Source organism: Nothoprocta perdicaria, unplaced genomic scaffold (assembly GCF_003342845.1).
Source record: "Nothoprocta perdicaria isolate Ctin4 unplaced genomic scaffold, notPer1 scaffold_217, whole genome shotgun sequence".
Classification (NCBI taxonomy): Eukaryota; Metazoa; Chordata; class Aves; order Tinamiformes; family Tinamidae; genus Nothoprocta; species Nothoprocta perdicaria.
The window spans coordinates 355,063-369,170 of NW_020455390.1; the positions used below are offsets into that span (position 1 = coordinate 355,063).

The 14,108-nt window shown below is 40.1% G+C and overlaps 1 protein-coding gene across 3 annotated transcripts in view; it reads left to right on the forward strand.

The window, feature by feature from the left end:
- Positions 1–14,108, forward strand: part of LOC112946783 (glypican-5-like) — a 373,787-nt gene that overhangs the window by 180,978 nt on the left and 178,701 nt on the right. For all 3 annotated transcript variants that reach the window (XR_003249298.1, XM_026038723.1, XM_026038724.1), the window contains one exon: positions 5,539–5,689. Coding sequence is in view for 2 of the 3 variants with exons in the window: in XM_026038723.1 (XP_025894508.1) it covers positions 5,539–5,689 (151 nt within the window). In the remaining variant the exon portion in view is untranslated. The remainder of the gene's footprint in view (positions 1–5,538; positions 5,690–14,108) is intronic.

Here is a 14,108-nt window from a genome sequence, read left to right on the forward strand (position 1 = left end):
ACTAAGATACAACACGAAGGAGAGATGTCTGTCTATTTCCTTGACTTATCTGTCGTACTGAATTTAAATTAGATTGTGTTTGTTCTCTTTTCACAGGTGTTGTGTTTGGTTAAAACAAATTGTTATGCAAAACAATCTGTCAGTTGTTTGTGCTCAGTTTAGGCAATTCACAATTAATACTTTTTGAGTGCCAGTTACCATATTAGGAACCCAAACTGTAACGGAGGTTCTCTTAACAAGCACCAGATTTGGTTTGTACACATCCTTATTGCTTCTTCACAGTGTAGTCAGTAAATATGAAGGYATATGTAGCCTGAGTAATTTAATCCAATGAATATTAAACTGATTGTGCTGCTTGCACTTACCAAAAATATAGTATATTCACCTTTAGTTACTAGCTGTAAAAAAAAAAAATTCCAGAAGCATCAGTAAAAGGAGCACTAATCCTGCAACGTAACAGGGCAAATCTCTGAAAGGCAGCTCAGATTTCTGATGAAATAATCAGCTGAAAGAGAAGCTGCTGCACAATGTGGCTCTGTGCTGGGATCCACGGCTTGGCAGAGAGAAAAGGCCCTGCCGGAGCCCAGCCTTGCAGATCAGCACGGCTGCGTACAGGGACCCCCAAGTCACCTTCTGGCCTCCCAAAGAAGCCTGGACTGTCTTGGAAGCCGTTGCTCATGTCAGCGTTGAGGCAGGCCGAGGCTGMAGTGGTGCAGAGGGATCTGCGAGTGAGGCGAGGCTGAGCCTCCCCTTTTTGCAAGCCAGTTTCCTAGTCACAATTCCATGCGGGTGCAGATTTTGTGTTGATACCCAAAATTGATGTTGCCACTCAATGAGTATTTAGAATTCAGAATTGCATGCATTCAGAGTTGCACACATGATTCAGATGCGTATTCCGTGTCCTCTTTGCATGAGAACTCAACCAGAAAATGTCGGGTTTATAGGGAAGTCAGCTTACTGGGCAGATAGTGTGGCGGATAAATACAGGAGAGGTCTGTTAGAACTTACAGAATGTGTCTTGATATTCCAGGCAGCGACCATCTCGGGCCCAAAAGTGATTCCAGATAATTGATAGTGGAGTGAATAAATAAAATAAAAAATAAATGGATAATAACTGAAAATAAAACATTGCAAAGGGAGAAAAGAACTTTCAAATTTTGTGTTTTTTCTAGCATGCAGATACACTGGGGCAGAGGAGATAAGGGGACTGTCAGCTACATGTTTGTGGGGCGCATATAGTCTGAGTTGAGTGTTTTTGTTGTACCCCTGTGCTTGAGCAGAACTTTCCACCTTTGTTGTATAGTTATACTGGGAGCACTGACATGGAAAAGACAAGCAGATTTAAGCTAAGCAAATGCAAGGCACTTAGGCTAGAAGGAAAACCCTAAAGCAAATGCATCCACAAATATTGGTCCAATTCCCATGTTGCAAAAGGTCTAGTAGGGAGGAGTGTGGATAAAATACTAACAGCATTGTCAGTCCTTAACCACCTTGCATAAATTTCGTGTGACTCTTCAGTTAATTTATTCTGGTATTATACAGGTGACTTGTAAAGCCAGATGTGYTACACATAGTTTATTGTAAGGATCTGAATAAATACAGCAGAAAGAAACTTTTTGAGGGTGCCAGTTATTCCAGAAGGTTAAAAGTCTGATTTCTTAGATTGAAAAAAAAAGAATTTAAGAGTTGATTGGTAATACCTCGTTATGTTGTGCTACCTTCGGAGGAAACTAGAAMGGCGCGATGGTCAGGGCCGTCTGGATTTGATGCTGTTCAGACACAGGAAGAACAAACCAAGGAAAATGTCTGGCAAGCTGGAGGGCAAATAAGTTTACTTTGTTTACTCTTGCTGTAATATACAAATGCTAGATAAACAGAAAAAATGGATTTAGAAAAGATTTTAAATRGAACAAAAGCAAGTGCTGCATGCTTTTAAAATGGATCTAGGAGCATAGGTGGGAGCAAATTAACCATAAATGTTATCTCAAAGGAGAGGATCCTCTTGGAGTAAGTGTATATAGTTAAATCTAAAAATGGCAGTTAAGTCTAAAATTTGTTATGCTGCTGTTGTTTTGTGAAATGACAGAACATCTGCTCAGTCACAAGACACCAGTAAAATGCAGCTTTATGCCTAAAGCAGTATGTCAGTCCCTAACAAAAAATGTATATAATGGGCTAAGAACAAAGGCTCATTGTCTTTTCCAGTTGTAGTCACTTMTGACCTAATAATGGTTTAGAAAGGAGTTTTATTTTTCTTTTTAAATAGAATGAATGGAAGGATTGAGTCATTTCTGACTCTTTTCATGAATGGCTCTCTAAATTATTAGTGCCTAACGCTGGCAAAATGCTTCATCTCGGCGAATCGTGTTTATGTCACTGGAGTACTACTTAGAAGACAACTGTTGTCAGTACCTTGAGAAAAGATCTGCTTAGCTTACAGTTCCTTAATGTAGTGTAGAATAAGCCATTTTTTGATCTTTGGGGAAACACCAGCCAGCAAGATGCATGTGCTCACGTGACAAGGGGACTGAAGGCAGGTTTGAGCTCATAGCTGCTTTTTCAGAGGGGAAGAGCATTCACACAGAAATCCTTCATATAGAAAACTAATTAACAAATCCCTCAGGAAGCAGTTATTATACAGAATTTGTCTCTGAGTGCGCCAAGCACACAACTTTAAGTGGCTTTATTCTAAAAGTGTATTCTCTTCGATTTCCATGGCCATGCTCACTGACCTGGAAAGCCTGAAACTCTGGTGCAAAACACAATTTTAAAACCCATTTTCTGATAAAATGAGCTCATTATTCCACAGCTTGAAGTTGTCCCCTCAGATATACAGGCATATATGACCCCTCAGAAAGTAGACTAATCAAGGAAGTTGATTAAAATCAACACTTTTATCAAATAGTTTTTCTGGAGCTAAACAGTTATGATTTAATTAATATATGGGAGTGCTCATTTGGAACATGCCCTCATGAAGAAGTATGAGAATAAATTATGTTTATAATGTTCCATGTTATATATTTAAACATGTTATGTTCTAATACGTCTGTGTTGAGAGCTCCAGAGACACGTTTGGGGTTAGACTCGGGAGGGAGCTCAGGGGTTAGGCTTTGAAATCAGCATAAGGAGAAGGTTCGATGCAACCAGCCGTGTRGCCCTGGCCTCTGCATGGTGCCAACTATCAACAGGGCAGAGAGACAGCAGCCCTTCCCGTGCGGCTCCTTTCTTCCCTCCAAAAGCATCCTTCAGCAGAACATGCTTTTTAATATAGCTTAAACTTGGAACCTTTTCTAGAATAAAATACATGAGTATAGTCATCTGTATCTGACTCAGAGCTGAACGGGAGCATTTCAGCTTTCAGATGAATCAGAGACAAATGTTAGGGCTGTTCTCCTAAAAGTGGTGCACAGTTTGTTCAACTATTTGCTTGTTTTGAGGACAGGTCAGGATTGAGCCGTGAGCACTGACTGATMTGACATTTTTGAAAAGAATGGTAACCTTAGCAGGCAATAAACATTTCTGCTTTCACTGGCAAACAGTCATCAAAAGCCTTCATTACATTTTGTGTGCATTCTGGTCACCACTTAGCCCTTTTCTTTCTAAAGGCTTGTAACCAATGAGAGAAGAATGCATGAATCTTCTCTAATATGGTCAAGACACACTAAGTCTGAGAAAGAACTGAGTTATCTTTCCCCCTCATTGGCAATTTTTTCCAGTTGTTGGACAAAATGTGGTTTTATAGTGCCACGGCCTCAAGTTTTATGCCTAAGAATGGTAAGGTTCACCATTCAGCAACTTACTTATAAAAAAAGCCATGCAGTAGCACATAGCCAGTGTTTAACGCTCTTCCATCCCCCCTCCTTGCACATTGTGAGCTTCTATCTGCAGTGCGAAGTTATTTGTGCTTTTGGAATGAGCAAACAGGTCAGTGAAAGGCTGAAAAAAATCAGAGTTCTCTTGTGTAAAAGTTGGCATATGTTGTTCAATAGAGAAGGAAGGACCTCTTGGCGAAGTGGTCCAGGCCTTTGTCATTCCAGCAGCTCACAGGAGCTGAAGAACGAGATTATAAAACAGAGCTTCCCACTGCAGGGAAATTGCTGCCTTCATAGCGCCCCCCCGTCAGTTTAACCCAGTTAATACCGTTATCTTGGCCTGTGTTCCCGGTTCCTCCCTCGGCYCCCAGCCCACCTCCTTGTTAGTTGAGAAACTGTCTGAATCTTCAAAGTATCTGCGGTTCAAAATACATTTCCCTCAGAGCCAAAAATAATTATAGTGCTCTGGGATAAAGCACATCAGAAAGCCCGAAATGAATCTGCAGCATTTTGGGGGAAGAGACTTGTGGTGAAGGGTACTGGACAGATCCAGAAYCTGACAAACATTGAGAGATGTTACAGAGCCTTTCCCGTTGCTTAAAATACTTTCACATAACCAGAATAAGGGGTCCTGAGACGAGCAGCACTGACACAAGCAAGGTTTTTGTAACTTTAAAAAGGAGACAAACAAGCTGGCTTTCAAAACAGTGTTCATCTGCGCGGTATAGTTTAGTTTCAGCTAAAACAAACAGGAGAAGGAAATAGACAAAAGTGCTGGAATGGTTCTTTCCATCTTCTGTCATATATGGAAGTATCCTGTGTACTAGGCAAGGGCAAATACAGCGTGCTGAAGAGGGCATCAGCCGAGGAACATGAAACACCTAAATTCTGGCTTTTGTATCAGGAGAGGTGCCATCTAGCTCGGGGAGAAAGCTCTCCTCTCAGGTGTGGAGGAGTTAGGTTTAAGCTACTTCATAGAAAGATTTTTCTTTGACCACTGCCTTACAACAAAATACATTTGTCTAAAACAGTTATTTCATTTCTTCCTGAATAGCGCTGCTGTTGTTGCTGCTCCCCAAATACTGGGATTTACATTGATGGAAAATGCAGTGGTGTTTTTCATTCTTGGGAATCATCAGTGACCTGAAGAGTCTTTTGTTCCAAGAGCAGTAACAACAGGCAACAGTTCATTGTGACAGAGGGAATTAGAACATACAAGATCAAAAAGATAAGTTAGGGGAGTAAATACATTATTATAATAGATGTCATCAAGAATGATACATTGAAATGAATTTTAGAAACAGACACCTTCTTCCGTAGTCAGGCCGAAAATGTATTTCAAGTGAAATTTAATGAACAACTCGTGGTTGGTAAAGGCACCCTCTAAATGCTAGCGTCTTAAAAATCATATTGAGGGGCTGAGACATCCAAGTGACCAAGTGCATATGAGGAGTAGCAAATATACTCAGCTCTCTGAAGGTTGTCAAGGCTTTTTGTTGTCTTTAACTGTACATATCCTAAAACAAGTACTCAGACATCCAGCAGGTTATAACGTCATTACCCAGTGATATCCCATATGTAGTCTGCAAGAGGACCAGCAGAAGGACCAGAGGTACCTTGGAAAACAGAATATGTGGTGTCTTCAATCACAAGTTTATAAACCGAGGATGGCCATCAGACATTGTGTAAATAAACTGACTGTTGGTTTTTGTTTCTCCTATTCTAGCTGGATGCTGAGAAGGCAAAATTAAAACTGGAAAGATGGAATTCCCGAGATACTGGCAGTGGGGATGGAAGAAGTGAAGAAACAGAGTCCAGCGGGGATTGTGATGATGAGGATGGCTGCCAAGGATCTGGTGACAGGATTCACTCAGCAGGTAAATACAGTTTTATAGGCACATACAGAGCTTAGAAATTCCTGAGCGTCACATATAGATGCACAGAGCTAAGACTTGCACTGCCTGGATTACTGTCAGAATCCTACTAACCTCAGAAGGTTCAAATCTTCATCTGCCATGAAGAGCTGCTGTAAAAATAGAAGAATATAGACAGTTATCTAATATAGTTTTAACATTTGGCATGCAGATAAAAGACTTATATTTAGACTGATTAATACCTACAAGGAAATCTAGATCACAGAAATACTGGAGCATTCCTAAATTATGTAGGCTCTTAAATAAATAGACAATTAGCATCCAGCGGTAAGTGCTAATGTAAATGTTGGGTGCATAACGATGCTGAAAAATGATATAAATAGAGTTTATTTCTAAAAGTATATATTTTTGAAAACATACATAAACTGTTATTTCTTTTTGAAAAGAGAGATGCTTGAAAAAAGGCGATCCTGATTTAAAATTTCTGATAGTGTCTGGAATGTATTCTCAAGTATTTGTTTCTAGAATTACTTGACTGATAAGTCATCAAGTGAAGAATCAACATCAGTACCTAATTTAACTTCCGCCAAAATGCTTGCAGTTTAATAGGTCATTACATAAAATGCAGCTACTTTAGAAAGAMATAATAGGTTTTCTTCCCAGATGTTTGTGAATGTATTTGGTTTGGATATTCAGAGAAGAATGAGAAATGCACTAGTGGGTATTTGTGTTGAAAAAAAATGCTCATAAAGAAGGATTAGATCCTAGTTAGGTGCCTTTTAAAATGCTGCTTTCATTCAGGTAAGTGCAAGTACATCCTCCTTTTTTTCCCCACTAAATGGACAGTGGGAAAAGGTATCCAATATTTAGGTAACGTTTGCCAGCTTTGATTAGGCTACAGTCAGGGGTTCACTCGTTCCCTTGTGAATAGCTGTTCAGGAAAAGTGAGCTGCAACGTGGATTTAGAAATATATGCAAAAAATAATGTTAATATGCAATATTGGGCTATAAAAGTCTGAAATTTAATTTGCGTTTATGAACTATAGAATCAAGAAATCTTTTTAAAACAATATTATTTAAATAACATTTTTGACATGTTTGAAAGAATATTAAATAATTGCAGCTAACGGATCAAGTGGAGATTTGTAGTCAACAACAAGCATACTCAACAACAAACATACTCAACAACAAACACACTCAACAGTATTTTTGAATAGAAATGAACAATTTTGATGCAGGGTTCTTTAAAAACTGCTACCTTCACATTTTTTCATTGTTTACTTTATTATACCCGTAAGCATCGAAAAGACTGCTACATGTTTTGGGCCATGGAGATTAGTGAGTGTAAACACTTCTAAGTTGTGTGTTTTCCTCTCTGTGCGGTATAACACAACAAAAGCCAGGTGCTAACTACTCTTCAAAGTACAATTAAAATGTAACTGCGCTGCTTTGTGTCTGCATGCATCTGCACGGCAAATTTCACACTTTCAAAAGGAAAATCCTAAAAGATTTCAATGCTAGACTTACAATTGCCTTTAATAATGATAAATGTGGACACTGCTTGCATGTTTCTTCCTTCCTTGTAATTTGGTTAGATAAAATATTTTATGCTGATACCATTCTGAATTTAAAAGAACAGTGTTTCCATAACTAGCTGTTTCAGTAGGTTAGTAGGGTTTATATCCAATTTAAGAARTACTTACAATTAATTTCAGAAAAGAATATTGACTCATAACAGTGAGTATTTCATCTTGTGACAAYTGTAATGCTGTTTCATAATCAGCCTTAAAATGTTGTACTATATGCGAGACACTAGCAGTAAATGTTTTGCATATCTGGATGCAATTAAGAGATATAATGGGCAAATCTCATCCTAGAACTCTGTTTTAATAGAACGTTGAAGAAATAAACACCGTTTAGCTGGATTTCCTGTTGCTGCATGTCTGTAAAACAGTATTTCTAATTGTACACCCCATGAATTTTTTATATTTTGGAAACTTAAAACCCCTCAAATGCTGACCTTCGTTGGTGCAAACGGCACATGCCAACATTTTTGTCTTTTTTTGCTTCATGTACAGCATGRATTGAAGCTAAGAGCTAAATCCCAAAGAAAAGCCTAATGGAAGCTCAGTACGTCAGTGAGCATATTCTTACTGGCGGTGGCAGGTTTGCATGAGACAGAAATGATAGCTTGAAAATGCCACCAATCTCATCAGTGAATGTTGTAGCTTGCAGCCGTATGGTAGGAAAAAAATAATAGAAACCCTTTCGAAATGTACACTTTTTGGCAGATATGTCACCTTTTGAGCAAAAAGTCCATGGAAAAGGAAAAAAAAAAAAAAGGATTTAAGTCTCAACCTCTAAAATACTGATTTTAGAATACAGTGGAAAGTACAATACAGCAGTCATTTATTTGAAAACTGTATGAAAATGAGGTTTGCATTTGGTGTGCTCACAGTCCTGCTCTGTGCACTGCAAAACACTCCTCTTTTCAGATTGTTAGTGGAGAGCCTGGCTGCCAGGATTTAAACTTCAGTGCCTACCAGGCTGGCCAACACGGGAGTGGTTCTATGCTGGACTGGTCCAGCTAGGTCCAATGTGTGAGCATCCTTCTGCTGACACCCCTGCTTTTTATTTCTTTATTTATTTACTTAGGTCTGGGTTTGCTATCTTTATATTGCAGCGGCTCTGTCAAGACATATTAAAATCTTGTCATTTTTATTCATCACCATCTAGCCTCMGAGAATCTTTGCTGCGTATCAATTGACCATTCTTCTTAATCTCTTAAATTAAGATATGTAACTGTCTATTATTTAGTGATTCTTCTGATTTGTCTTTCTTCCAAATAAGCCTGTCCTAGCCAAGTCCATTATTAGCTAAAAAGATTAGCGCTTACCCTTTAAACTGTAATCTGCTTAATTACACATTCGGTATCATGTGTTTGTCCAGATAATTTCATACAAACAAGATAAACTAATTCTCAGGAAACTGGCAGTTCTCTTAAGAAAATGATGTATTCTAGAAGATACTTCAAAGCGTCATATTTTTTCAAGTCTTACAGATTACCATGAGTATCCTTTCCTGGGAAAATATGTGGAAACAGCACTGTTTCTCAAGTAGTTCCATGTGTTATTTGTTGGCAAGTATCAACTTTTTAATGACAACATCTGCTAATCATCTTTGAACACAGTTTTGTTAGGAGAGAATTAAGAACAGGAAAGTAAACTATATAAATCTTGAGCACGGATGGGGAGGTTCCTCTGTGACTTGGACTGCAGGTCCTGCAGGTTTCTAGGYCCAAGTGCAAAGCAGCATCTCAGTCCAGACCTTGCTTAGCACTGTGTGAGCAGGTAACACGCTCTTACCYGAATCTCAGTCACAAGAATAGTCCACTGATTTCAGTGCTCACTATTCAGCCATTACTGCACTGTGGAGGTGATGGTGGTGTGGACGTGAGCTAGGACTKCTCAGCACCTTGCAGGATGGAGCCCCGCGAATGGTGACGAGGAGAGGGAGCAGCAGCGGTGCAGTTCATGAAGGCAGAGCAGGACAGATTCATGGTGCCCTGGCCTCTCCCCTGCAGCAATAAAAGGAAAAGAGATGTTTCTGTTCAGGGAGCAGCGGGCTCAGGGCAGAGCAGTGTGTTCCTACTTGCAGCTGTGCTGCAGAGCTGTATGTTGGGAAGAGGCCAGCCTGTGACAACCAACGTGTAACCGGGCTGGAGACGGGTCCGCTGCACCCCTGCACAAGCAGGAAGTCTCTTCAGGGCAACCCTCACCCACTGAACCGAGTTTTGAGGTAATGTTTGGACCATAGGCAGGGACGTGGTTCAAGCACAACCCTAAACTCACCTATATTTAAATTCAACAGCAATTTTCTTGTGTACTTCTTTCTTCCTAGTTCCTACTAGCACTACGAAGTTCCTTCCATTTAATAGGTATTTTCTGATTTTACATCTCAGGAGTATATCTTGCTTATTGTCACATATCAGCACCTAAGTGGGAACCTTGCACAAATTTACTTTACAGCATTCAGCTGACAAAATTCCAACTTTGGTTTTCTTCCTGGCTGCTAAGACAACCCACAGCAATAGCATCTCTTTCTGCCCTAGGCAGAGTATCAAAATGGTTATTCTGGTTGCACGTTTCTTTTCCAGATTTTTTTTCTAAGTGCAGACTTCTTTTCTCTTTGTATCTTCTGTCTGAGATGTATCTGCCCTCAACAGCTGTGGGAGGTTAATGTATTTTTTTCCCATCATTTATGAATATTTGCATTATCAATTTTTCTTCTAGACTATCAATATTCTATTCTTTATAATGTTCTCATCCTCCTTGCTTCTCTGTCTTTTTTAAGTATTAATGTTACTGTGTGAGCTGTCATTTTCATCATAGTTCCTTTCCATTCTCCATGTTACAGGAGGTACTTACACTTGTATTTATCTAAATATATAATTGTACAGCTGCTGATTTTGTAATTATTAGTACAAAACATCAATATTCTGAGATCATAATATCTGCTGGCAGTCAGCCATGCTCATCAGGTTCCCCCTGCCACATGTCTTAGTGCCTCACGGATGATCCGAGCTCCCAGAAATACGACGTTTCCGCAGGCCTGTGCCCTGCTGCGTGGGGAATCCTCTGCATGACACCTCACTGCCACCCGCCGCCTCGCTCAGCTCGTGGCAGCACCCCTTCCTGCACACAAGACACTTGATTTCCTGCTCCATTTTTAGAAAGCCTATAAATTCCTTGATTGCTACCATTCTCAAAATGCCTTTTACTATCCATAAAACATACAGAAACAATTTAAGCTGTTACATGGATTCATTTTTTGAAAGAATTGCTGTTTTCACAGCTTTACTTTTGTCATTTTAAATGGCAGATAGAGATGAGCCTCAGTCTACAGCAGTCTAAGCAAAGCTTGTGAGAGGGCCTTAGCACGCGTGGGTAGAAGAGGGCGGTAGTTCCACAGGGAAAAATTTCGGATACAGAGCTCCTTTTTAGAGATACAGTCTGGGAAGAGACAGAGGAGCCAAGAAAAACAAAGGAACTCAAGCACTCACAATGAAAAGTAGATTGCAGATTTTGGTAAATGAAAAATGCAAACTGAATTTGGTATGGCTTCATTCTGATGGGGTTTTCTTCAGGCTAGTGCTGGCGTCACACTGTTACCTTACGGCACGCACCATTTCTTAARCATTTCTTTTGGTGACAATGGCATCTCCTGCCGCTTCTTTTCTGTGCAGCTGGAACGAGAGGGCAGCTGGGAAGGGGACAGGAAGAGGGGATTGGATAAAGAAAGAAAAATAAAAGATTTTCCCCCTCCTTATCCCAGATCTTTGTTAAATCTATTTTATAATCTACTGATGTAGAGATAAGGTATTATGTGTCATTATGGTGTCCTTCATTAGACAGTATAATTTAGACTGGAATGCAAGTGAGAAGAAAGGGATAATCATTCTTAATCCTGCCTCAGCCTCAGCATTTATACGACAGTGTGGAGTGTTAGAAAAAGAAATGAATGGGATTTCAGCRGCTTCAGGCTTTCACTGCTGGATCCAAGGAGCACTCGCCCGCATCACTAGCTCTCCTGCTTGCGTCCGTGCAAGGCAGGGGTTCTGCCCAGCTCTATTAATGACTTTCTGCATGACCAGATAAGCAGCCCCCACCCAGGATTTTTTTCCTAATGCTAATCAGAAAACCAGGTAGAAGAATGAGAGGCTTAGCCGTAGTTCCATGGCTCTGTGAACAACTTTGGTGTCATCTCTGTCTAAAGAGGCAAAAAATGGAACTTGGGGAATGTGGTTTTAGCATCTCCCCAGAGGGACACAAATTGGAGCAAATTTTTGATCACTATAGCTGTGCTTTTGTGACAAAATTAAGACCTACTTAAGGGTATAAAACTTTCCAATGTGCTCGTCCATATTAGCAATTAAACAATGGGGAGAGGAGGGCGAAGGCATTTGGGGCCTACCTGTTTGGAACAGCCCTGCATAAGGAGCCCTCCGAAACTGCCTTCTGGAGCACRGAGGAGTGATGTACTTTTACTAGCTTTCTATTAAAAATATTACAAATTTTCACTTACTATAGCAGAACAAATTTCACTAACTTTGTCAGCAACATTTTATCTAGTTACTTGCCACAGGAGCAACTCTGTGTGTATATGGATTTCTGTGGTGTGCTTTGAAAACAGCCCAAAGCTGAAAACCCACTGATCTGATTTTCCACCGAGTTGGCAGTCACCCACATTTCTCCCATTTTTAAACACACTCATCTCCTTCCATTTTTAAATAAAAGTATCACAGAGCTGGATGGGCCRTGGCAGGACCACTGGAGAGAGAGCTTTGCAAAGGAATGTGATTGAAAAGAGGCAATTTGAGGTGTGATGGCTGAAAATCTGAGCAAGAAAAGCTTCCCAGAAGACCGGCATACTCAATGCATGAGGCAGAACATAAGCCTACTTCTGTGGAAGTCCCTTGCAAATATAAGGCTGGTTTAGAGGCCAAGGGAAATGGAGAGCAAAAAACTCTCTTCCTCAACAACTCTGCTGAGCTGAGGGTGATTTAGATCCCTCTGACAAGAAGTTCATTTAAGAACTGTAATAATCTTGGTCATGCCAAGTAGTGATGGGATAAATGTGAGGGTTAAGGCAATTTGCCCCCCAAATGCCATAAAGTCAAAATTCATTAAGAGGCGCTAACAACGAAAGGTCTTACAGATGACTTCAAAATACCTGCCTCATGCAGCTTAATGGAAGCTCGGTCCAAAATGCATTTGGCTGTACGTTAAGGAAACATCCAGGCAAGCCTAGGGAAAACATTCCTCACTCGCCAGGTAAGCCTCCCTCCCAGGCAARGGGCACGGAGTGGAGGGAGCAGGATTGGTGTCAGAACCCCAGGCTGACCTAGGTGACATCTGAACAGCATCCTAAATGTACAGGATTAGATCTTGGGTGACCTGAGATCAAGGTACATAGAGTAACTTAAACCAGCTTGCACAAAGTTGGATAACTTCCTTGCAAGGAGTTAAAGATTTGGTACTTTATTCCTCAACAGGTGATTCTTGCATCCCATTTATCCCAGTGTCTCTTGTCTGCTTGTATTTATTTCCATCCTTCTATTCTGAAAGCAGGTCAGTAGTATTTCCCTGAAATCCAGTGCTCTTCAGGACACCTGACATCTCTCAGAGGTGTTTCAGCCTGCGTTGCCCTCTGTCAGGCTCAGATCCAGGAACTGAATATAACTAGCAGAACAGCAGAGTTAGAAAATTGCTTGKTTTTGTGATGCGCTGGGGGTGGAGTGTGAATCTGTGCAAATAGGGTTAAATCTCCCAATTATGGATTACTAAAGGCCTTTGTTGTAGTTGTCAGGGATGGAAAAGCCAATGTGATATGGGATCCTATAGCACCTGTTCTAAAGTCATTTTTAGTCTAGTTTCCTCATTTATTGTCATGTATTGTCCTCATTATCCCTCATGTATATTCCTATGAGACATTTTACTTTTTTTTCTGATCTGCAGCTCTATTCTTTGTTCAGCTCTCTGAATATCCCCAAAAGAGAGTGTCTTCTGTCCTAGTCTTCCCATCTTTGAGGATTTCGACTGTTTTATAACATTATTTAGGCTGTCTTTAACCAGTCTTCCCAAACCCCCTATTGTTGTGCCTGTTCTCTGAACACAGAATAATTTGAAATATATCCAAAATAAAACAAGGTAAGCAACCAACCAGTCTCTGAATTAAATTAAGTATTACCCTGGAATTAAGGGAAATACTTTTTTAAAATTTTTGTATCTGTTGAAATATCCTTTGTCACATTAGGGTTTGTTCATCTTCAAAATAAAGAGTACTTTCATGTTTGCAAATTTGTTACAAATTATCTTGCTTCATTTCAGCAAGATTTAAATCCATATCTTGCGTAAATGTTTTCTGAGAAAATGCACGGTGTTCTCAAGCTAGGCATGGTGTGCACAAGCAAGCCTGCCTTGCACAAGTGAGGTACCTAGGAAGCACTGCCCAGAAAGGTGAGGTCTGCTTGCTTGATACAGTTAGAAGAAACACATTTACTGATTTTCAAATGGTGAAACCAATAATTGTAATATTCTAGTGGGAAAAAAAAATATTATTTTGGAATAAGCTCTAAGAATGACTTCTGGCAGCGTGCGGACTGTAAGCTGTTCCTTGAAGTCTGGGAGAAGCATGAATGCTTAAYAGGGATCACCTAAGCAGTCTTTCATTTCATTCAGTTTTGTTGTAAAAAAAATTTAAACTTTCTCCAAAGTTCAGTTCTAGCCCATGGACTTGTTGTCCCCAGTTAGCAGCTTTCATGAAGGTGAGTAGGGTTGGATAGTATGGGCACTGAGAAAGTCCATTGAGCGGCTGCAAGTTTCTGGAGCGAAGTCAGCTCGTCATGGCAGTGAGATCCCAC